Here is a 25,955-nt window from a genome sequence, read left to right as displayed (position 1 = left end):
CGAAAAACTTCGCGCGCCATACCAAAAAAGGCGTGACCCGAACGCTTCCGAAGTGCTTCGTCTGCAATGTCGTAAGTCTTTTGTTTTTGATTTAAGTTGTTTTTAATAATTCTAAAATGACTGACTGATAATCAGCTGTTGAGAGATATTTATATTAAAAAGTGAAGTCATTCCAACGAGTAGTTTAACTAATAATAATAACTATACTTTAACGTTTCGGCGCCCTTGCTCCGTACACAGCAGCCAATCGCAGAGCAGCAGCATTATCCAGGCGGTCTTTCTCACGGGAATGGTACCGAATCTAACATCTGTCACAGGTACCTCACACCACATTTCGTCATCTATATACTTCTTGCATCTCCACTGTTCTGGGAACAGCTTCTTGGAGCCTAATATGATAGCTGACTAAGTCATAAATATTACAACAGTGACTGGAGGTGAAGATCCCCACACTGGGCAGTTCTGTGTGTTCGCCTCACCCGTCAGAGAAAAATGAGGTTCGTCTGTCCATAGGATAGTCCTGGGCGAGCTCCCGCCAACTTCAGTCCTTGCGACAAAGTGGAGAGCGAAGTCAACACGTCGTTGTGCGTCCCGTGGTGCAAGCTGCTGTTTACAGTTGTATATTTCTCTCTCATTTTAAACCATTCCATGGACCAGCGTCTTGTTTTCTCCTTCTTTAAACACAGTGCCAAAGTCGATGTTAGAAATGCTTTACCTGCATTTGTAGCCATTCCCGCTAGTGCCAAAGGTAAGGTTAAATTGTTCCGGAGTGGGAAAGAGTGCCTGATCCACGGCACGTATCCGCCCGGCGGCCTTGTGTCGAGGTGAGCCCGCCAGTCTGTGGTTGGTTTTTAGGCGGTTTTCCATCTGCCTCGGCGAATGCGGGCTTGTTCCCCTTATTCCGCCTCAGCTACACTATTTCGGCGAATGCTGCGCAGACAAGTTCTCCACTCTATCACGCAAACATAGGGGTTACTCTCGTCTTGTGTGAGACGTTCCCTGGGGGGAGGGGGTGGGAGGGGGGTCCACCGGCGGCCGAACCGCACAATAACTCTGGGTTCGGTGTGGGGCGGCGTAAGGGTGAAGTGGACTGCGGTAGTCGTCGTGGGGTTGTGGACCACTGCGGCTGCGGTGGGGACGAAGCCTCTCCGTCGTTTCTAGGTCCCCGGTTAACATACAACATGAAACATACAAGGTTAAATTGACAAGCTTTCTAGGTACGTGTAAGGCCTTGTTTGACACATACGTGGCTAGATAAGAGCGAACTTGATAGATAATTTTGCTCTTAGGACGTGGGAGCTTGATAAGTTCTAAAAAGTTTTGTGATTCATTTGAAAAAAGCTGCTGTAATCATTGGGTTCTTAGAGCAATATTTCCTTTAGCAGATATTCATGTGTAAATCCTCGTTTTAAGGCATTGCGTGGACCAGAGTCTTGTCTTCTTCTTCTTCTTCTTCTTCTTCTTCTTCCTCTTCTCATTCTTTGCAACTGCCTTGCCACAGTGGATACACCGGTTCCCGTCAGATCACCGAAGTTAAGCGTAGTCCGGCGTGGCCGGCACTTGGATGGTTGACCATCCGGGCCGCTATATGCTGTTGTCCTTTTTCGGGGTGCACTCAGCCTCGTGATACCAACTGAGGAGCTACTCGACCGAATAGTAGCGGCTCCGGTCAAAGAAAACCATCATAACGACCGGGAGAGCGGCGTGCTTACCACACGCCACTCCTATCCGCATCCTCAGCTGAGGATGACACGGCGGTCGGATGGTCCCGATGGGCCACTTGTGGCCTGAAGACGGAGTGCTTCTTCTTCTTTAAACTGAATGACAGGACTGTTTTGTCGCCATTTGTCGCCGTTCTCACTACTGTCAAAATACACACGAACAGCGCCTGCTTCAGATTGAGGTTAAACTGACAAACTTTGTTTGAACGTGTACGGGCTTGCTCGCATTCGGGAGGACGACGGTTCAATCCCGTCTCCGGCCATCCTGATTTAGGTTTTCCGTGATTTCCCTAAATCGCTTCAGGCAAATGCCGGGATGGTTCCTTTGAAAGGGCGCGGCCGATTTCCTTCCCAATCCTTCCCTCACCCGAGCTTGCGCTCCGTCTCTAATGACCTCGTTGTCGACGGGACGTTAAACACTAATCTCCTCCTCCTCCGGGATAGTTCCTTTGAAAGGGCACGGCCGATTTCCTTCCCCATCCTTCCCTAATCCGATGAGACCGATGACCTCGCTGTGTGGTCTCCTTCCCGAAACAACACACACACACACGCACACGGGCTTGCTTGGCAAATCCTTAGCTAGGTAACAGCGATTTTGTAAAATACGTTCTGTCGTTTACGGGGTCTTTAAATAACAAACATTTAATGCTGCGTCACAAACTTTTGTCTACATTGGTATTTTTGTGGGTTACGTATGACAAAATATGGTCGGGTGAGGTCCGCAGCAGACGTGTGTTTAGTGTTGGGGAGCTCGTGAATGAGTCGTTCAAATGAACGCTTCACTCCAGTGAAGTGTGAACTAACCACTGAATTTCAATGAACTGGTACTTCAAACTCTTCACAGATAGCACACACCACACTTTTTTCTAGTTAACTCACTCTCTTCCCCTCTCCCTCCACCACTACATCGGCGCTACGTCACTCATCCTCCCTTGGCTTCAGTCGTCCCTCTACTGCCTGTTGACGAATCGCGCGGTGTTTGTGGGGAACGATAGGTTTACGAGGGGTAGTGGTGATGTGGGGACAGGGGAAAGCAGCGTCAGTTGTTTCCTGCTGTGCTGACATCATTACCCGTGACTATTTTTGCAGTTAAACTTCGCGTCTACGGGTAGCCTACCGTTGGCAGCGCTTGCAGACAAATGGATAGTAAAGATACAAACGAAGAGGCTGGCTGTGTGAGCACGCACAGCCAACATGAAAATAAAAGGATTGTTAATAACACCGAAAGGGGGAGTTTACGTTTTGAATGTGGAGGGTTACTATTCTCAACGAAAATATAATCTCAAGGAAAACTTCTGAATAATTACTTAACGGAGGTTCAAAAATGGTTCAAATGGCTCTGAGCACTATGGGACTCAACTGCTGAGGTCATTAGTCCCCTAGTACATAGAACTAGTTAAACCTAACTAACCTAAGGACATCACAAACATCCATGCCCGAGGCAGGATTCGAACCTGCGACCGTAGCGGTCTTGCGGTTGCAGACTGCAGCGCCTTCAACCGCACGGCCACTTCGGCCGGCTACTTAACGTAGGTGTATAGACTTTATGACAGTGGTAAACATACTGATTCTATGTTGCATTAAATTTTAAAAGGAACATAAAACTGGACTGCATTTCGTTGGTAGCCCTAGTTTTCAGTCCATGAATACAACAAATAATGTTTCATTTGGCAGATAAAGACTTTTTTGGGCGCTTCATGAGAAAATGTCGAGCAAGATTAAATGTAATACCTTCTTTATATGTGACAGGCTTCTCTGTTTATCTTTCCTTTGTCCCCTTCGACCATGCTCTATTCAGCTCAGACGCTGTAAGAGCATAAAACGTTGCGTGCACGTTACTGCATAGTTCGGCCATCTGTTGCTAAAATTATGAAGTATTACGAAGCTCTATTGTACGAGCGAGGCGAAGCGAGCGTAGCCGCGGCTGAGCGGCGAACTGGGCAACTTCGCCAGGCTTCCGTACTTCATGAATGAACTACTTCATTTGAACGCTTCACGGCAAAGAGTGAAATGAATGAAGTAGTTCACGGCAATGAACGAGTTCGGCCCATGTCTACGTGTGTTGTCTGTGAGCAGGAGGGCGAGCCGGTGGAGCTGGGCGGCGCCGTGTACCCTGCGGTGAGCCTGCTCAACCACGCCTGCTGGCCCAACGTGTCACGCCACACGGCGGGCCGCGCGTGCGTAGTGCGTGCGTCGCGGCCCGTGGCGCGCGGCGCCGAGCTGCTCGACAACTACGGGCCCAGCTTCCTGGCCGAGGACCGCGACGAGCGCCTGCAGCAGCTGCGCGCGCAGTACTTCTTCACCTGCACCTGCACGCCCTGCGAGCAGGACTGGCCGCTCGTGCATCAGCTGCCGCCCACGCGGTCAGTACCGCCGCCTCTTCTTCTTTTTATACTACTGGCCATTAAAGTTGCTACACCACGAAGATGACGTGCTACAGACGCGAAATTTAACCGACGGGAGGAAGATGCTGTGATATGCAAATAATTAGCTTCTCAGAGCATTCACACAAGGTTGGCGCCGGTGGCGACACCTACAACGTGATGACATGAGGAAACTTTCCGACCGATTTCTTATACACAAACAGCAGTTGACCGGCGTTGCCTGGTGAAACGTTGTTGTGATGCCTCGTGTAAGGAGGAGAAATGCGTACCATCTCGCTTCCGACATTGATAAAGGTCGGATTGTAGCCTATCACGATTGCGGTTTACGGCGTTGGTCGAGATCCAATGACTTAGCAGAATATGCAATCGGTGGTTTCAGGAGGGCAATACGGAACGCCGTGCTGGATCCGAACAGCCTCGCGTCACTAGCAGTCGAGATGACAGGCATTATCCGCATGGCTGTAACGGATCGTGCAGCCACGTCTCGATCCCTGAGTCAAGAGATGGGGATGTTTGCAAGACAACAACCATCTGCACGAACAGTTCGACGACGTTTGCAGTAGCATGGACTATCGGCTCGGAGACCATGGCTGCGGTTACCCTTGACGCTGCATCACAGACAGGAACGCCTGCGATGGTGTACTCAACGACGAACCTGGGTGCACGAATGACAATATGTCATTTTTTCGGATGAATCCAGGTTCTGTTTACAGCATCATGATGGTCGCATCCGTGTTTGGCGACATCACGGTGAACGTACATTGCAATCGTGTATTCGTCATCGCCATACTGGCGTATCACTCGGCGTGATGGTATGGGGTGCCATTAGTTACACGTCTCGGTCACCTCTTGTTCGCATTGACGGCACTTTGAACAGTGGACGTTACATTTCAGATGTGTTACGACCCGTGGCTCTACCATTCATGCGATCCCTGCGAAACCCTACGTTTCAGAAAGATAATGCACGGCCGAGTCTTGCAGGTCCTGTTCGGGCCTTTCTGGATACAGAAAATGTTCGGCTGCTGCGCTGGAGAGCACATTCTCCAGATCTCTCAGCAATTGAAAACGTCTGCTCAATGTGGTCGAGCAACTGGCTCGTCACAATACGCCAGTCACTACTCTTGATGAACTGTGGTATCGTGTTGAAGCTGCATGGGCAGCTGTACCTGTACACGCCATCCACGCTCTGTTTGACTCAATGCCCAGGCGTATCAAGGCCGTTATTACGGCCAGAGGTGGTTGTTCTGGGTACTGATTTCTCAGGATCTATGCACCCAAATTGTGTGAAAATGTAATCGCATGTCAGTTCCATTATAATATATTCGTCCAATGAATACCTCTTTATCATCTGCATTTTTTCTTGGTGTAGCAATTGTAATGGCCGGTAGTTTACATTATATTCAATCCGCTTTTCTTCACAAATTTTTACTGTTCTTGCTGCTACTGTCGTCTTCAGTCTGAAGACTGGATCGATACAGCTCTTCACGCAAATCCGCTCTCTACAAGCCTCTTCATCTCTGCTTGTTGGCCGAGCGGTGTAGCCAGGCGGTGTGAGGCGCCTTGCCACGGTTCGCGCGGCTTCCCCTGTCGGAGGTTCGAATCTTCCCTCGGGCATAGGTGTGTGTGTTGTCTGTGGCGTAAGTTAGTTTATGTTAGATTAAGTACTTTGTAAACCTAGGGATCAATGATCTCAGCAGTTAGATCTCTTTGGAATTTACCACAAATTTCCCATTTTTTCTGCTCGTTGTTGTGGTCTTCAGTCCAGAGACTGGTTTGATGCAGCCCTCCATGGTACTCTATCCTGTGCAAACCTCTTCATCTCCGACTAACTGCATGAACAAGGAGATCTATATAAGTAAGCATCTCTACACGAAGCTATTAAATTTGATAAACTCCCTCTCACAAATATAATATCCATTCTCAAAAAGCGTTTGTCATCGAACTGGCAAGAGGAATGGTCGAGGATATCTAAAATCAAAGGCAATCACTATACGTTAAACCCTTTCATGATTCAAAGAGTACCATGGTATAATTTGACATAAACATCGAGGAGCTTCACGACAGTTACAGCACGGCTGAAATTAATCACTGGAAGTTCAACAGACACCTCTGTCGGCTCAACTTAAGTGACCCCTCTACGTTCAAATGCTTCAAATGGCTCTGAGCACTATGGGACTTAACATCTGAGGCCACCAGTCCCCTAGAACTTAGAACTACTTAAACCTAACTAACCTAAGGACATCACACACATCCATGCCCGAGGCAGGATTCGAACCTGCGATTGTAGCGGTCGCGCGCTTCCAGACTGAAGCGACTAGAACCGCTCAGGCACACCGGCCGGCTCCACGCTTCACTCCAGTACTAAATTGATGATCCCTTGATGCCTCAGATCATGTCCTACCAACCGATCCCTTCTTCTAGTCAAGTTGTGCCACAAATTCCTCTTCTCCCCAATTCTATTCAGTACCTCCTCATTAGTTACGTGATCTACCTATCTAATCTTCAGCATTCTTCTGTAGCACCACTTTTTGAAAACTTCTATTATCTTCTTGTCCAAACTATTTATCGTCTATGTTTCACTTCCGTACATAGCTACACTCCATAGAAATACTTTCAGAAAAGACTTCCTAACACTTAAATCTATACTCGATGTTAACAAATTTCCCTTCTCCAGAAACGCTTTCCTTGCTGTTGCCAGTCTACATTTTATATGCTCTCTACTTCTATCATCATCAGTTGTTTTGCGTCCCAGAAAGTAAAACTCATCTGCTATTTTAAGTGTCTCATTTCATAATCTAATTCCCTCAGCATCACCTCATTTAATTCGACTACGTCCCATTGTCCTCGTTTTGCTTTGTTGATGTTCATCTTATATCTTCCTTTCGAGACACTATCCATTCCCTTCAACAGCTCTTCCAGGTCCTTTGCTGTCTCTGACAGAATTACAATGTTGTCGTCAAACCTCAAAGTTTTTATTTCCTCTCCATGGATCACTCCCTTCTCAATCACTGCTTCCCCTTCTTGCCGCTCGACTCTTATAACTGACATTTGGTTTTTGTACAAACTGTAAATAGCCTTTTGCTCCCTGTATTTTACCTCTGACACCTTCAGAATTTGAAAGACAGTATTCCAATCAACATTGTCGAAAGCTTTCTCTAAATCTACAAGTGCTAGAAACGTAGCTTTGCCTTACCTTAACTTATCTTTTAAGATACTTGTAAGTCGTAGGGTCAATATTGCCTCGCGTGTTCCAACATTTCTACAGCATTTAAACTGATCTTTCCCGAGGTCGGCTTCAACCAGTTTTTCAATTCGTCTTTGACGAATTCGTGTTTTTACATCTCTGCTTATCTATTGTAAAACACCCAATCAGTCAAAAAAGTTTCGAGTCTGGATTAATAAAAAATATAGTAGGGTAAAGATGGTGGTTTTAATGCCTCAGACGTTCTACATCGTTTCCCACCACTTGACAATAACGGACAGAAATTTCGTGCAACCGTGTGAAACCGTCAGAAAAGTCCTCCTTTGAGACGTTCAACTACCGCCCCACGTTGGCTTGAATGTCGTCAAAGCGTTGGCCTTTCATGTGAATTTCTGCACATTGTCGTTTTGTGGTTCGTATTAATAACACTAAGCCTCGTCACCTACGGTGATAATTTGGAGAAAAAAATTGTCCGTGTTTTCCACTTTAGTCAAATCTTGGCGGGTGTCCGTGCATTGCTGTTTTTGTTCGGAAGTTACGGTGTGCGGAACAAACTTTGCACACCCTTTTCTCCTCTTCAAAACATTCTAGAGAATGTCTTGAACACTTCAGTTGGACATGTTGCTCCATTGCGATTTGTGACAGACCAACGTTGACACACTACTGCTGTACAACTGCCTGCTCACAAATGAATGGTCGAATGGACATCTGTTGTTTACAGTTGTCAGCTCAAGTTGCCAGTGCAGTTACTGCGCTGACGATGCTTATACGCCGGGAATAAAATCAGTCCTGAAACTTTTTGGATGGATTGTGTACATCAAAGTTGTACCTGAAACTTTCATGGCAGATTAAAACTGTGTGCCGGACCGAGACTCGAACTCGGGACTTTTGCCTTTCACTGGCAAGTGCTCTACCGTAGGCAGGAGTCGAGGCACTGGCGGAAGTAAAGCTGTGAGGAGGGGTCGTGAGTCGTGCTTGGGTAGCTCACTCGGCAGAATACTTGCGCCCGAAAGGTAAAGGTCCCCAGTTCGAGTCTCAATCCCCAACACACAGTTTTAACAGGTCAGAAAATTTCACGTCAGCACACATTCCGGTACCAAGCCTTGGTCTCCCTCTGCAATTTTTACCCTCCCACATTTCTTTCCAAACTGCTGATTCCTTGCTGCCTGAAGTCGTGCCCTATCGGCCAATTCCTTCTTTTAGCTGCCACAAAATTTCTTTTTTCCCCAGTTCGGTTCAGTACTTCTTTATTAGTTATTCGATCGACCCATCCAATCTTCAGCATTCTTCTATAAAATCACATTTAAAAAGTTCTAGTCTCTTCTTGTCTGTACAGTTTACAGTCCACAAATTTCTTTTTTTCCCAATTCAGTTCAGTGCGTCCTTATTAGTTACTGAATCGATCCATATAATCTTCAGCATTCTTCTGTAATACCACATTTCAAAAGCTTCTATTCTCTTCTTGTCCGAACGGTTTCTAGTCCACAAATTTCTAATTTCCCCATTTCGGTTCAGTACCTCTTCATTAGGTACTCGATTGACCCAACTAATCTTCAGCATTCTTCTGTAGCACTACATTTCAAAAGCTTCCATTCTCTTCTTGTCCGAAGGAACGCTTTTCTTGCTATTCCCAGTCTGCACTTTATATCTTCTCTGCCTCGGTCTTCGTCAGTTATTTTGTTGCCCAAATTACAGAAGTCATTAACTGGTTTTAGTATCTCATTTCTCAGTTCATCTGATTTAATTCTACTGCATTCCACTGTTCTCCTATTGTTGATTTCCATCTTATAACGCCTTTTCAAGACATTATCCTCCCATTCAACTCATCTTCCGAGTCCTTTTCCGTGTCTGACATAATTAAAATGTCATCGGCAAACCTCAAAGTTTTCTCAAAATTTTGATTGCTTTTCCCTTAGCTTTGATCCCCTTTCCAAATTTCTGCTTGCTTTCATTTACTGCTTCTTCAGTGTACAGATTACATGACACCAGGAAAAGGCTACAAATCTTGTCTTACTCCCTCCTCAACAGCTGCTTCTCATTCATGTCTTTCGATTCTTATAACTGTAGTCGTCGTTTACTTGGTCGACATACGTCTGTCCTTCGTTTCGGATTGTAGTTCTGGGTCTTCTTGGGTATTCGTTCACCTTTCACTCTATTCGCATGTTGTTTCGAACTCCGCCTGCATTCTGTTATGTTCTCATTAAGAGCATGTACATGCAACTAATTTCAATCTTAATTCTTTATTAAATCCCTTGTTGTTCAGCCCTTTACTCTCCTCAAAAATCTCATCTCTGTTGTTGTCATCTTTCTTTTTATTTGTCCGCCGCGGTAGTTAAGTAATCAGTGCAGTTGACTGACACGATGGGAACCCGGGATCAGTTTCCAGCACTGCCAGAGATTTTGCCTTGGTGGGAGGACTGGGGTGTACTCAACCTCGCGAGGCCAACTGAGGAGCTATTCGACCGACTGGTAGCGATTGCAAGGTCAAGAAACCCGACAACGAGCAGGAGAGTGGTGTGCTGACCACATACCTCTTCCTACCTCATCCAATGATGCCACAGGCAGAGGATGAAACGGCCATCGGTCGGTACCGGTTGGCTCGTCTAGGACCAGAAAGCGGAATTTTACTTTTACTTTTTTCTTTTTGTATATCCAACTCTCGCTTCCATACAACAGTAATGGTATCGCCGTAGTTTTATAAACTTTTTTTGTATCTATTCGGATTTTGTAGTTCATACTTATGATTATTTTTACACATGTTATTTGATATTTTTGCAGCATTTCATCTATATCATTATCACTCGCGTGGCAGCTCAGGTATTTAAAATATGACGTTTGTTCAATTACTTTGTTGTTAATTACTGTTTTTGGTCGTAGTGGGTATTTACCTTGAAGGGCCACAAATTTCGTCTTATGCAGTGAAATTATTAGATTGTTCTGCACTTATTTGGTTTAGCTAGTGTACTGCTAACTGCATGTCGTTTTCACTTCCTTGTATTATGCTTTAACATCTGCGAACTGTAAAGCACTTAGATTACTGTGTTTATCTAATGTAATTTCAGGATAATTGTATAGTTTCAAACTTTTAAGGACATTAGTAATATAAAGGTTAAAAAGAGAGAGTGGAAGGGAACACCTCTATCTCACTCCTTGATCGATTGATTTTTATCTCTGTTCTCTCCTGTACATACTACTATTTCTGGGTATAAGCTGTTGATTACCCTTGTGATCTGTGCTTGGTAGCCACTGTCATTAATTACTCTCCATAATTTATTTTGATCAACTCGATCGAAAGTTTTTTTCAAAATCTGTCAAAGCTTTGTGGGTTCCAAGATCAAATTCTGTTTGTTTTTCTTTGGGGCGTTCTATTGTACAGATAATGTCATTTTCTAAATTCATTTAGATCTCCTTGGAGAACTGCCACAGTTAAAACTGTTAAAAAAACTTAGTTCAGCTACATTTGCACTTAGACTCATTGCAAATCTTGGGGAGAGACAAATCCGAAAGTTGACATATTTTGTATATTTTTATTCAATAATGTCATATGGAATAAAGTTCTGGGATAACTCATCTTTAAGAAAGAAAGTCTTCATTGCCCAAAAACGTAATATGTAGTGCACGTCCACAATCATCTTATAGGCATCTGTTTAAAGAGTTGGACATTCTGACTACTGCTTCACAATATATTTATTCTCTCATGAAGTTTGTTGTAAGTAATCCACTGCAGTGCAAAAGGAAAAATGATGTTCATAATTACAACAGCACCAGAAGGAAAAACGAGATTCATTACTCTGCATTAAGGTTGTCTTTAGGACAAAATGGGGTGCACAGTGCTGAAACAAAAAATTTTGATAACATACCCAGAGATATAAAATGTCTAACAGATGACAAAGCAAAATTTTACAACAAACTAAAAAAGTTTCTCCTTGATAACTCCTTCTATACGGGAGAAGAATTTATATTGTTGTAATATGTAAAAGGCGGTGGGTAGAAAATATTCACGTTTTTAGATATTTTTTTAAAAAATAAATGTTCAGCATGTAGCAATATTTAAAAATTAAGTTGTAGTGTATATGTAAAAGACTCGTTCCACGTCATTAGGAATTATCATGCAAATGATCCATAGAACATGAAAATAACTAATAAATAACTAACAATTCTTGCAGCTGTCCTATTTTTAGTTCTTTAGTTTTTTTTTAGTTAATCCATTATTATATTGTCAATATTTACACATTCATTTTCTTCATCAAAACACATATCGTTCCCAGCATCATCCTGTTTTCACAGTAACTCTTGGTAATGTCCAGTCCTTTCATATTCTTTAATTATATTCAGTTCGCTGTAACTTTTTCTGAGTAGTTCATTTGTTTCATTTCGTAGTAAGCTAGAGTTTGTCTTTCAGATAGATCATGTTTGATGTGAGAGATGAATCTGTCCCAAGATTATTGATGGCCCTGTCATACAAGTTGTCTACCAAAATTTAATTTCTGTTGATAGTGGTTTCCTGCTTCAGGTGTGCTATTCTGCAGAAGCTTATCATATTCTTTATTTTTTCCCTTTTATGTACGCTTTCTGCTTTTAATATATCATTCTATATTCTTAATTTTTTTCGGTTTTGTTCTTTTTTTTTCTTTTCCACACTGCTCCTTTAATTGCATTTGCTATATAGCTCCTTAAATTGTGCCCCTCTTCATCAACATTATTCCTTGTTGACTTTTTCCTAGATATTGATTTAATCTTTTTTATATAGTGTCCTTATGCTATCATCTTGGGTGAAGTTCATTTTGTATACTCACTGAGCTGTTGGTATTTTGCTTATTATTATTATTATTATTATTATTTGCTTTCTCCATTTATCTAGCAGTATAAACACAGACACTAGTAGATAGTGGTCCAAATATGTCACATCCTCTATAACGCCATGTGTCTCAGACAAGAATTTTTCGTTTGTGATTATTTAATCTATGAGTGACCTCCACTTCCTCACGCTCATTGAGCATTTATGGCTATTTATTTTTCCAGAGGAAAGTATTAGTTAATCTTAACTTGCTGAACGTTGCGAACTATCTGAGCTCTTCTCCAGTGCTGTTCGTTCCATTATCCATAAAGGTTCGTATCACACATGGTACTGACAAATTTCCATCATGGACATTCAGACCGCCACATATCAAAAAATGGTCTGTTTTGTTGATTCTGTTCATTGTTTGTTGTAATTTGTCACGGAACGTAGCTGTATCATATTTTCTTTCTTCTTCTGGTGCGTATACACTCTTGTTACTTACTTAAATCTCACAGTTATTATTCTTTCATTACTGTAAGCTTGGCTCATTATTATGTTTTTCCATTCGTTATTTACAAGTGCAGCCACTCCGCAACGTGTTCTTCTATGTTGTGGTAGTCCACTGTAAATCATAATGTAATCATCTAGATCTTAGATCCATTTTAACTTATTATTTGTTTTAGACGTGACCCTGATGTCTGTCTTTTGTTTCGTCAGTATCCTATTACGTTCTAGTTCTTTGTTTCTTAATTTTCTTGCATTCCATGCGATGATCAGAATTCTGTTTTTATGCCAAATCATTTGACCATTTCCCGTCTCGTTCTTCTCCGTAGAGATATATCTGGATTTTCTTTGTGAAATTTGTATGTACGAGGGTCATTCAATAACTAAAACGACAAACTGGTCTGGGGAAAAACTGTTAGTAGGGCAAGTTTGTTACTTATATGGCTTTAAGCTGTCCACTAGGATGAGCCCTGACCAGCTGATGTATCAACATTATTTTGTTCATAACCTCAAAAATACATTTCAAGATGGCGAGTCTGCTTGAAACGTCCACATTAGTTGAACAACATTCTGTTATTCATTTTTTACTTGCTGAAGGCGAGAAACCATCAATATATACTGTAGAATGTCTAAAGTTTATGGTGAAGGTTGTATGAATCGTGCAAATTTTTACAGGTGTGTAGAGTAGTTCAAAAATGGTCGCGACTCAGTGACTGACGAACACCGTTCTGGCCGACCAGCTGCAGTTTCAACTCCCTCACTTGAAAGTCGAATTGATGAAATTATTCGTGCCGACCGACGTGTGACTGTGGAAATGATAGTTGATTAGGTTCACGTTAGTACTCATACAGTTCATACACTATCTGTAACAAGCTGAAGTACCGCAAAACATGTGCAAGATGGGTCTCAAACAAGTTGTCGCGGCTACAGAAGGAAACAAGGTTGAGAGTGTGCACAGAGCTAAAGGAAAGTTATGAAAGAGAAGGATAGCACTTCCTCAACAAAATTTTAACTTGTGATGAAACTTGGGTTCACTATTATGAGCCAGAATCAAAAAGACAAAGCATGGAGTGGAAGCACACCAACTCACTTGTCAAGAAAAAATTCAAAACCCAAGCGTCAGCAGGAAAAGTCATGTTGACAGTTCTTTGGGTTGCTGAAGGTCCAGTTTTTTTGTGATTACCTCGAAGAGCAGCGTACAATGAACAGCCAATACTAAACAAGGTGAAGCCAACCATGAGAGAAAGATGTTGTGGGCCTCAGAGGAGAAGTGTGATTCTCCAGCAAGACAACACACGTCCTCATATTGCTCAACTAACCCGTGAAACCATCGACAAAATGGTTTGGGAATTACTGCCTCACCCTCTTACAGTCCTGATTTAGCACCTGGTTATTTCCATTTGTTTGGTGCTCTGAAGGAGACATTATGCAGGAAAAGGTTCCAAGACAACGAGGACGTGAAAAAGTTTGTGGGAAATTGGTTCAAACATCAAGATAAAGAGTTCTTTGCAACCGGAATAAAAAAGCTTGTAGCTCATTAGAACAAGTGCATAAATGTTCAAGGGGATTATGTTGAAAAGTAGAAAAAGTATTGTTTAGTAAAAATAAATGCATTTTTCTGCAGACCAATTTGTCTCTTTAATTGTCCAATGATCCTCATAAAAGATTTCCCTCCAGTATGAAGTACCACGCCATAGATGGAGCAGTTAACTGTTAATGTTACCACATTTCATTCCATATCTCCATAAATTGCTACAATCAAATATTTATATCAAATTTCTGATCCCAATTGTGAATAATTGATATTGTAATCATAGGATACCAAGTTTTTGCATATTGTAGAATGCATAACTTTATATTTATCAACATTTAAGACTTTGCACCACTGTGAAATCTTGTCGAGATCAGACTGAATATTTGTGTAGTTTTTCTAATGTAGCCCATCATTATAGAAACTACATCGTCTGCAGAAAGTCTGAGATTGATACAAATATTGTATGGTAGGTCTTTGATATGCAAAATAAATGACAATATGTATACACATGTAGATTTCTTCATTTTTATTATTTTTGGTACACATTTCTAAGGGAATGAACATTTTTCTGTCAAAGCTGAAGAACAGTTTCAGCTCATGCTTCAAACATTTTAGTGAACCAAATGCCTCACCGGAAAGAATAATCTCATAGAATCACCTTCATTCAAAAAGATTCAGTCGGGGCTCTTATACCTAGCCCGCTTGCATAATCGCGTGTCGTAATGGGACATTGTATGCCCTAAGCCGCCAATGTTAAATTATCGAATTTTGTGACCCATTATCTCGGAAACTTTTTAAGACACCAACTTATAATTTTCCATAATTAGTGAATGCACCTTTCTAGATACACTGAACTAGAATTATTACTAAAATTGTATTGTGTCACATGTTATCTTTTTTTTTTTCAAACACTCAATTTTTTGACAGGATTTTTGTAAATGAATGAACATAAAAGCAAAACTCAGGACATTTTAATTATTCTTATTCTATACGTGTTGAATCTCACACTTGGAACGCTATGAAAATGTCATGTCTCTACTATCAGTACTTTTCTAGAAAATGGGACATCTATTGCAAAAAATGTAGTTCAGAGATATTGAGGTTTAACACTTTTTTGTTACAAATTCCTATACAGTCTTACATTTCTGCACTAGAATTGCCATGGCCCATAGTCTGTGTCCTCATCAGTGTCACAACAGCCCAGTGCTTGCCTCCTCCTTTTCTTACTTGCTTCTTTTGTCATTTGCAGAGCAGCTACCTCTGCTTCACATATACAAAGTTCATTCAGTTCCTGCAGTCTTTTAGCTGTGTTCTGTCCAAATATTGTCCCCAACTTCTCCACAACCTTAAGTCTTTCATAGCTCCCACCATTGAAAGTTATTACAGCATCAGACACTGCTAACTTTAGTGTCAGAAGGCCAACAAATACATTTTTAGGCAGACGGCACCACACAACATTACTGAAGGACTCATTCACATTCTGGGTCTTCCCATATAAACACTTCTTTAGTAGCTCAGGATTTGCCAAATATTTAAATACACTCCTCGAAATGGAAAAAAGAACACATTGACACCGGTGTGTCAGACCCACCATACTTGCTCCGGACACTGCGAGAGGGCTGTACAAGCAATGATCACACGCACGGCACAGCGGACACACCAGGAACCGCGGTGTTCGCCGTCGAATGGCGCTAGCTGCGCAGCATTTGTGCACCGCCGCCGTCAGTGTCAGCCAGTTTGCCGTGGCATACGGAGCTCCATCGCAGTCTTTAACACTGGTAGCATTCCGCGACAGCGTGGACGTGAACCGTATGTGCAGTTGACGGACTTTGAGCGAGGGCGTATAGTGGGCATGCGGGAGGCCGGGTGGACGTACCGCCGAATTGCTCAACACGTGGGACGTGAGGTCTCCACAGTACATCGATGTTGTCGCCAGTCGTCGGCGGAAGGTGCACGTGCCCGTCGACCTGGGACCGGACCGCAGCGACGCACGGATGCACGCCAAGACCGTAGGATCCTACGCAGTGCCGTAGGGGACCGCACCGCCACTTCCCAGCAAATTAGGGACACTGTTGCTCCTGGGGTATCGGCGAGGACCATTCGCAACCGTCTCCATGAAGCTGGGCTACGGCCCCGCACACCGTTATGCCGTCTTCCGCTCACGCCCCAACATCGTGCAGCCCGCCTCCAGTGGTGCGCGACAGGCGTGAATGGAGGGACGAATGGAGACGTGTAGTCTTCAGCGATGAGAGTCGCTTCTGCCTTGGTGCCAATGATGGTCGTATGCGTGTTTGGCGCCGTGCAGGTGAGCGCCACAATCAGGACTGCATACGACCGAGGCACACAGGGCCAACACCCGGCATCATGGTGTGGGAAGCGATCTCCTACACTGGCCGTACACCACTGGTGATCGTCGAGGGGACACTGAACAGTGCACGGTACATCCAAACCGTCATCGAACCCATCGTTCTACCATTCCTAGACCGGCAAGGGAACTTGCTGTTCCAACAGGACAATGCACGTCCGCATGTATCCCGTGCCACCCAACGTGCTCTAGAAGGTGTAAGTCAACTACCCCGGCCAGCAAGATCTCCGGATCTGTCCCCCACTGAGCATGTTTGGGACTGGATGAAGCGTCGTCTCACGCGGTATGCACATCCAGCACGAACGCTGGTCCAACTGAGGCGCCAGGTGGAAATGGCATGGCAATCCGTTCCACAGGACTACATCCAGCATCTCTACGATCGTCTCCATGGGAGAATAGCAGCCTGCATTGCTGCGAAAGGTGGATATACACTGTACTAGTGCCGACATTGTGCATGCTCTGTTGCCTGTGTCTATGTGCCTGTGGTTCTGTCAGTGTGATCATGTGATGTATCTGACCCCAGGAATGTGTCAATAAAGTTTCCCCTTCCTGGGACAATGAATTCACGGTGTTATTATTTCAATTTCCAGGAGTGTAGGTTTGATTGCCTCCATTACTGCCAAAGGAAGAGAATGTTTATGTGTAAATTCATGCAGGGTATCAGAAAATTCAGCTTGCCTATATTTACACAAAGTGTTTTGTAGAGATGGACACAAAACATGACATGGCTTTTCATCAGTTGATATTCGATGAAAGAAAGTACCCGCAAATTTGCGTTTGTTGAAGTTACTTTTACGCTTAGTCATTTTATTTACGTTTAAAAAGCAATAGAAGTTAGCTTACTACAAAAATAGCCGATAATCACACTACTTTCAACGAAAACTAGTATCAGAAACAAAGAACTGATTTGTTTGTTTTTAATGCTAACTTCTGAGACGTAGCAGTAGGCACAAAACAAAGCAATTCACAGCCTTCTAGACTGTGTAGTTCCCAAGATATGACTGCTCAACTCTGCCAGTATATGCGTAGCCACGAAATTTGACAGTCACACATCAACATTCGAACTATTATTTGAAGGTGTCACAATTGTCTGATTTTAATGTATTATATACCAAAATGTCCAGGAAAGTCCAAACTACATTATGGAGTAGAAAAAAGAAAATGTCAAATTTCAACGAATTCCACATAAAATGTCCCCTTAACGAGGCCACTTCAGACACAGGGAGGTACACCGACCACAGATAGAGTCCACCCCGTGGATGGATGATGATGGGTTTTTAGGCCGTTTTCCACATCCCAATAAGCGAATACAGGGCTTGTTCCCTCACCTCAGAAACCTGCTAAGCAAGCATATAGAACACTTTCTCACATTTGCACACAGAATTTACTGTATACACAGACGGGATTGGTGCACTGCTTCTGTTCTGATGGTGAATGAGAGATTGATGACTTTAGCTGTTTCATCTCCTTAAATACCCAATCAGCATCTGCGTCTTATACCTAACAGATTTCATTACAATGTTTGTCTAACACAGTTCAGACTATGGTAACTTTTACACACTTTGTGCTTAATGTCACAACACGATTAGTGTGACGATTGTCCATTGTGTATGTTTCAGTTACAAATGTCCGCAGTGCAAGAAACCGATAGAAAGCAACCTGACTGCAGTTCGCCGCTGTCCGCACTGTAAGAAGAAAGTCGACTTCAAGAAAACAGCATGTAAGATAGCCGAGTTCTCACACTCGTACAGGGAAGCTGTCGCTAAACTTTTGGAAGGAAAGTTCGATATAGCTATACAGCTGTGCGCTAAGAACATGCATTTCTTGGATCCCATCGTCATTCACCCATCCATAGACTTTTTAAAATGTCAACAGGTACTAAATCAGTGCTGGAGTCTTACTGGCAACACCAACGTCATACAAGATAAAGTTCTTTGACATGAAAAGATAATGCTCGTAGGAACTGTAAAGCTACTAATTTTTGCTGTACTGTGTGTGTGTGTGTGTGCGTGTGTGTGTATGGTTTTTTTAAGGATGATATAATTTAATGCCTTGTTAATCTAAATGGTTGCTATCCACATGTGAACTACCAGTCGAGCCAAAAGTAACAGAAATAGAATCAATGATTGTGAGTGTCTTTAGTAGTGTGATTCAGTCCCCCAGCAAATGCGCAGTGAATATTAAATTATTTTTTTAATAATGCCAGATTACTGCCAGAATATAATGAAATCCAGCAGCTCTGACAAGAGAACCGCGCCTACTCGACAAGGATCGGCCAAGTCATGAGCCATTTATGTTAGCGTAGCATCCAGATAGCGATAAGACTGCTGAACGGCAATCTGAGCATCGTGGATTCGAGTACCTATGTGGAAATTTTTTCTTATTTGTTTTCAGTTTTTACATTATTTACATTGTGTACAATCCGAAATAATGATCAATATATTGTATTTATTAATATTTTGATAAAAGGCATGAAATTAAAGGCAATAGAAAATTTGGGACTCCAAATTAATTTCCACGAAAGGGTCGTACTTACGGCGTCCTCGAGGACTATGCAGTTACTTTTCCAAGAAGGGATTGGAATACTATCATGCAGGACTTTGTTACGCGTGGTCTGCTGCTAAAATGTCCGATGAGAGAGAACTTTTTATGTGTGTAAACCACGTTTTTCTAGAGAAACTTTAAAACAACCATGTGATGGTGAAAATACAGCGTTTATAACATGTACAAGATGCCGCGAAAATTAGTGCCTCCTCTGCTTTTACGACGAGTGTCTCTCCAGCGCATGTAAACCATCAACTTTAAAATAGTCAAAGAATCTAATTTTTTTTCTAAGTTCTTATGTTCGTCTTACAATCTCACCCTGGAAATTTATTTGCAATCACAGGTTGACCTTTGCCATTCCTTTTCGTGCCTTTTATGAAAATATTAATAAATATAATATACTGAGCATTCCATGGTTTATTTTCAATGAAAGTAACAGAAAAACTGAAAAGAAAAAATAAAAAAGCTTTCGCTTATGGACTGTGCCGTGCGACTCTCGGATGACCGTTCTGTACTTTTTCCGCTGCGCCAACCGTCGCCTGGATGCTACACTAACATAAATAGCACGAGTCGCCCGATCCGCGCCAAAAATGCTATTTCTTCTAAACTCTCGGCTGTCTGGAGCCGCCACTTCCATCACTTTCATTTCTGGTCAAGCACTACATATCCCATAAATTTGGACGAAATCGGTGACGACGAGTAGACGCGGTCCCCTTGTGAGAATGTTATAGCGCTGTCTTTCGGCCAAAAAGTGACTACTGGGGCAACTGTTTTTGCATTGTTAATATAATGCTTGCTTTCCTGTGAGGAAGCAAACCAAATTATAAAAAAAAGCACACTACTGGTAATATTTTCGAGTTAAAGATTTTTCACTTTCTCTGCTACTTTTCATGCACTGGGATGGTATATGTAATATGCAGTAACAATAGTAAAACACACTTCTGCGTTCGTTATACTGTAAAGGACAATAAATTTTTAATCTCTGTTAATGCTGCATATTTAATGATAAAATCCTTCTATCGTATTTACAAAGGCTGGGCAGTCATTATAGTTTAATGTCCTGTTAACCCAAAATTACGACAGCCCCATGAAGTCTTATCTGTTGGAGATTATGAGGAACTTTACATGAAGATACAAGCAAAAATTGCAGTAGAACGAATGGAGAATGTACAGGGTGCCCCAAAAAGAATGATCCGATTTTAACTTGTAATAATATTGAGGCAAATGTCACTAGGTAACTGAAACAGCGCTAGATGTAATCGGCATGGCCTAGAATTTCAGAAAAGAATCCGCTAGATGTCACTACGAGCGCATCCTCAGTGCCAACGTGCCTCAACGTTGGATAGGGCTTACAAGACCGCGAGACCAGGCTTTACACTCTTGGCCTCCTAGGTCCCCTGACTTAACATCGTGTGATTTCTTCCTATGGGGATATGTTAAAAATGGTTCAAATGGCTCTGAGCACTATGGGATTTAACATCTGTGGTCATCAGTCCCCTAGAACGTAGAACTACTTAAACCTAACGAACCCAAGGACATCACACACATCCATGCCCGAGGCACGATTCGAACCTGCGACCGGAGCGGTCACGCGGTTCCAGACTGAAGCTGTTTAGGTTCCTCCATTACCTCGTGACATTGATGAACTAAAAATCAGAATATCAGCTGCTGTAGCTTCAGTGACAGAAGACACCTTACACTCAGTTTTGGATGAATTTTGCCGCGCGGCATTAGCCGAGCGGTTACCTGCCCCCTGTAATAAAAAAAACTGAGTTCACCGATCAACAACGAACTAAAACGGGTGTCTTACGACGTCCGCCCCGAGCAGATACAACGAACGAAAGCGAACAAAATGAGATCTAAAAAAAATAAAAAAGCGGTCTAAGGCGTTGCAGTCATGTACTGTGCCGCCGGGGCGGAGGTTCGAGTCCTCCCTCGGGCATCGGTGTGTGTGTTTGTCCTTAGGATAATTTAGGTTAAGTAGTGTGTAAGCTTAGGGACTGATGACCTTAGCAGTTAAGTCCCATAACATTTCACACATACTGTATTTTAACATTTTTTTGGATGAATTTGGCTATCAGCTAGATGTCATCCGTGCAGCCAATAGAGAACATTTTGAACATTTACAATGGATTTTTAGAAACTTTTGTCTTTTCTGAGTAATTTAATATGCAATTTCTTGGTGTTAAGCCCTTCTTCCTAATAAATAATTCTGTTTAAAATCGGGTCATTCTTTTTGGGACACCCTGTATTATGCACCTGTAATTGTTGCTTCTTTTTTGCTTGTGGTATCTAATTCAGGTTCCTTGCTCACGTTATTTAGGTTGTGCGGCCGAGCGTGGATCCAACGGATAAGTGGGTAATGATCTTCCGCAAAAAAAAGGTAGAAGTGCTTATACACTACCGAAAAATGAAAAATAAAATAAAAAACTTGACACACATGACTAACGCATACTATACTTGCACAGGGCACTAAGAGAGGGCAGTTAATGTGATGATCAAATCCACAGGAAGCACGTTATCAGCCACGGGATGTTGCAAGTTTCGCAACAGTTGTTCATCTACAGAGCCAGTTTGCCGTGACATACGGTACTCTATCTGTGTCTGAAACATTGTTAGAATGCCATGACAGAGTGGACGTGAACCGTTTGTGAAGTTGATGGAGTTTGAGAGAGGGACTATGGTGTGTCTGCAGGGGTGGGTGGTCGTAGCGCAGAGTTGCGCTATACATGGGGCGAGAGATCTCCACAGTGCATCGACGTTGTCGTCAGTGCTCAGAAGAAGGTGCACATGCCCGTAAGCCTGGGTCCGGACAGCACATCTTACAATGGCTGTTCTCTGGTGATCATTGGAGAGGCGTTTGAAAAGTCCATGCAAAGTCCGAGAGATGGCACCACCGGCACGTATCGAGGTCATATTTAGTTAGTAGCATCTTTGGAAAGAACTCACACCACGTTTCAGCCATATTGGTCTATCTCTTTGTGTTTGGGATTCGTGTGAATCAAGGAAGTCGAGTGATTGCCAAAAAATGGACGAAAAAGAATTTCGTGTGGTGATTAAACATTACTTTATGAAAGGCAAAACGCATCAGGAGACTAAAGAGAAGCTTGATAAACATTACGGTGACTCTGCACCTTCGATTAGAGCAGTTTATAAGTGGTTTCAAAATTTTCGGAGTAGCCATATGGGCACAACCGCTGCTGAACGTTCTGGGCGCCCTCTGGAGGTTACGACTCCAGAAATCATTGATAAAATCCATGATATGGTGATGGATGACAGATGAGTTAAGGCGCGTGAGGTGCTGTGGGCATCTCGAATGAAGGGGTACATAATATTTTGCATAAACATTTGGATATGAGAAAGCTATCCGCAAGGTAGGTTCCACAATTGCTCGCGCTTGACCAAAAACGGAATCATGTGAAGTGTTGCAAGGATGGTTTGCAGCTGCTCAGGAAGAATCCGCAGGTCTTTAAGCGCCGTTTCGTCACTGTGGATGAAACATGGATACATTACTATACTCCTGAGATCGAAGAACAATCTAAACAATGGGTTTCCAAGGAAGAATGTGCATCAAAAAAGGTGAAGACCATTCCTTCGGCCGGAAAGGTTACGGCAACTGTCTTTTGGGATTCGCAAGGGATAATCCTCATCGACTATCTGGAAAAGGGTAAAACTGTTACAGGTGCATATCATTCATCGTTATTGGGCCGTTAGAAAACCAAGCTGCAAGAAAAACGCCGGCGATTGGACCGCAAAAAAGTCATTTTCCATTACGACAATGCACCAGCACACACTTCAGCAGTTGTGGTCGCAAAATTAATGGAAACAGGATTCCAGCTCGTTTCATATCAACCCTATTCTCCAGACTTGGCTCCCTCGGACTACTATTTGTTCCCCAATTTGAAGATATTGCTGGTGAGACAAAGATTTTATTCAAACGAGGAGGTAATTGCAGCAACTAATAGCTATTTTGCAGACTTGGACAATTCTTATTATTCGGAAGGGATCAACAAATTAGAACAGCGTTGGACGAAGTGTGTAAGTCTAAAAGGAGACTATGTCGAAAAATAAAAAGGGCTTACCCCAAACACATATGTAGTTTTTATTTTTGCACGGACTTTTCAAACGCCCCTCGTAGAGGGAACAATGAACAGTGCGCAGTACACTCAAAACGTCATTGAACCAATCGTGCTACCGTTAGTGCACCAACAATTTGATGTGCTTTTACAACACGACTATGCACTTCCACATGTATCCGTGCCATCCAATTTGGTCTCCAAGGTGTACGTCAACTACCCTGGCCAACACGATCCCCAGATCTGTACCCAATGAGCGTGTTTAGGACTGAATGGAACGTCATCTTGCGCGGTCTGCAAGTCTGAGCTGAGCTGAGACACCAGGTGGACACTGCATGGCAGGTCATTCAGCAAGACTACATTCGTCACCTCTACGATTGTCTCCGTGGGAGAACTGCAACGTGCATTGCAGCAAAAGGACACTATACAGGGTAGTACTAGTGCTCAAATTTCGCACGCCCTGGCGACTGTACTATATGCGGATGGCTCCGTCAGAATGATCGTTTGTTATATACGTCCTCGAGAATGGGTCAATAAAAATTCGTGATAGCTCACAATTATTTTTCCTTTAATAACAAAATCTATATTCAGAATTACGATTTATCAATGAACAGTGGCTTAACTGGCTTACTACATCTGTATTAATGATCTACAAAACAAATTTTTAAAGCAAAAAAAAAAAAAAAAATAGACGTTAACAAAACTGTTTATTATAAACGCTATGTTGATGATACATTGATACTATACAATGGGACAACCACTGAAATAGAAACCTCATCTTGTTGTTGTTGTTGTTGTGGTCTTCAGTCCTGAGATGGGTTTGATGCAGCTCTCCATGCTACTCTATCCCGTGCAAGCTTCTTCATCTCCCACTACCTACTGCAACCTACATCCTTCTGAATCTGTTTAGTGTATGCATCTCTTGGTCTCCCTCTACGATTTTTACCCTCCACGCTGTCCTCCAATACTAAATTGGTGATCCCTTGATGCCTCAGAATATGTCCTACCAAGCGATCCCTTCTTCTAGTCAAGGTGTGCCATAAATTTCTCGTCTCCCCAATTCTATTCAATACCTCCTCATTAGTTATGTGATCTACCTATCTAATCTTCAGCATTCTCCTGTAGCACCACATTTTGAAAGCTTCTATTCTCTTCTTGTCCAAACTATTTATCGTCTATGTTTCACTTCCATACATGGCTACACTTCATACACAAACTTTCAGAAACGACTTCCTGACAAATCTAAACTCGATGTTAACAAATTTCTCTTCTTCAGAAACGCTTTCCTTGCCATTGACAGTCTACATTTTATATCCTCTCTACTTCGCCCATCATCAGTAATTTTGCTCCCCAAATAGCAAACCTATTTACTACTTTAAGCGTCTCATTTCCTAATGTAATTCCCTCAGCATCACCCGACTTAATTCGGCTACATTCCATTATCCTCGTTTTGCTTTTGTTGATGTTCATCTTATATCCTCCTTTCAAGACAATGTCCATTTCGTTCAGCTGCTCTTCCAAGTCCTTTGCTGTTTCTGACAGAATTACAATGTCATCGGCGAACCTCAAAGTTTTTATTTCTTCTCCATGGATTTTAATACCTACTCCGAATTTTTCTTTTGTTTCCTTCACTGCTTGCTCAATATACAGATTGAATAACATCGGGGAGAGACTACAACCCTGTCTCACTCCCTTCCCCACCACTGCTTCCCTTTCATGTCCCTCGACTTTTATAACTACCATCTGGTTTCTGTACAAATTGTAAATAGCCTTTCGCTCCCTGTATTTTACCCCTGCCACCTTCAGAATTTGAAAGAGAGTATTCCAGTCAACATTATCAAAAGCTTTCTCTAAGTCTACAAATGCTAGAAACGTAGGTTTGCCCTTCCTTAATCTAGCTTCTAAGATAAGTCGTAGGGTCAGTATTGCCTCACGTGTTCCAACATTTCTACGGAATCCAAACTGATCTTCCCCGAGGTCGGCTTCTACTCGTTTTTCCATTGGTCTGTAAGGAATTGGCGTTAGTATTTTGCAGCTGTGACTTATTAAACTAATAGTTCGGTAATTTTCTCATCTTAGAAAGTTAATAATACACATCCCAAAGTACATTTTATAGCTGAACACCAGACACAACATGGAACTAATTTTCTTGACCTAAACATAGCCTGTCACAACAAAAAAATTTAAATTCCAAATCTATAGGAAACCCACCACTTCGGATGGGCCGGCCGAAGTGGCCGAGCGGTTCTGGGCGCTACAGTCTGGAACCGCGCGACAGCTACGTTCGTAGGTTCGAATCCTGCCTCGGGCATGGATGTGTGTGATGTCCTTAGGCTAGTTAGGTTTAAGTAGTTCTAAGTTCTAGGGGACTGATGACCTCAGAAGTTAAGTCCAATAGTGCTCAGAGCCATTTGAACCATTTTGAACTTCGGATGTCACTGTAAAAAACACACTGTGCCACCCAAATCAACGTAAATTATCATTTTTTTAGATCAGCACTCAACCATGTAAACATAATTCATGCTAACCCTGATTTCAAAACCTAATAACTAAACATATCAAAAACAAAAGCGTTCAACAATGCTGATGACCCATCCATAGTTGACAAGTTATATGAAAAAAAAAAAACAACCAGACAGCATCAGCAACACAGTCCATAACAGAAGGAACTAAATAATCTCCATGCCTTTCGTCAGTAACATTTCATATTAGCTTGCAAAACTGTTTAAGCCACACAAAGTCAAAATAAGTTTCCACACAAACAACAAAACACAAAACAAAAGAACTTATGAGACTGAAACAGCCAATCCACCGTTTCAAAAATCTGGTATATATAAATTAACCT

The 25,955-nt window shown here is 42.5% G+C and overlaps 1 protein-coding gene across 1 annotated transcript in view; it reads left to right on the top strand.

Annotated features, from left to right (window-relative positions):
- LOC124555065 (SET and MYND domain-containing protein 4-like) overlaps positions 1-20,023 on the top strand; it is a 201,540-nt gene extending 181,517 nt beyond the window's left edge. Inside the window, exons 8-9 of the mRNA XM_047128851.1 lie at positions 3,798-4,084; positions 18,110-20,023. Of these exons, the coding sequence (XP_046984807.1) occupies positions 3,798-4,084; positions 18,110-18,428 (606 nt within the window). The 3' untranslated portion in view covers positions 18,429-20,023. The remainder of the gene's footprint in view (positions 1-3,797; positions 4,085-18,109) is intronic.
- Positions 20,024-25,955: the final 5,932 nt, after the last annotated feature.

Source organism: Schistocerca americana, chromosome X (genome assembly GCF_021461395.2).
Source record: "Schistocerca americana isolate TAMUIC-IGC-003095 chromosome X, iqSchAmer2.1, whole genome shotgun sequence".
NCBI lineage: Eukaryota > Metazoa > Arthropoda > Insecta > Orthoptera > Acrididae > Schistocerca > Schistocerca americana.
The sequence above is the reverse complement of the archived record's forward strand: the minus strand, read 5'-3'. Positions and strand labels throughout refer to the sequence as shown.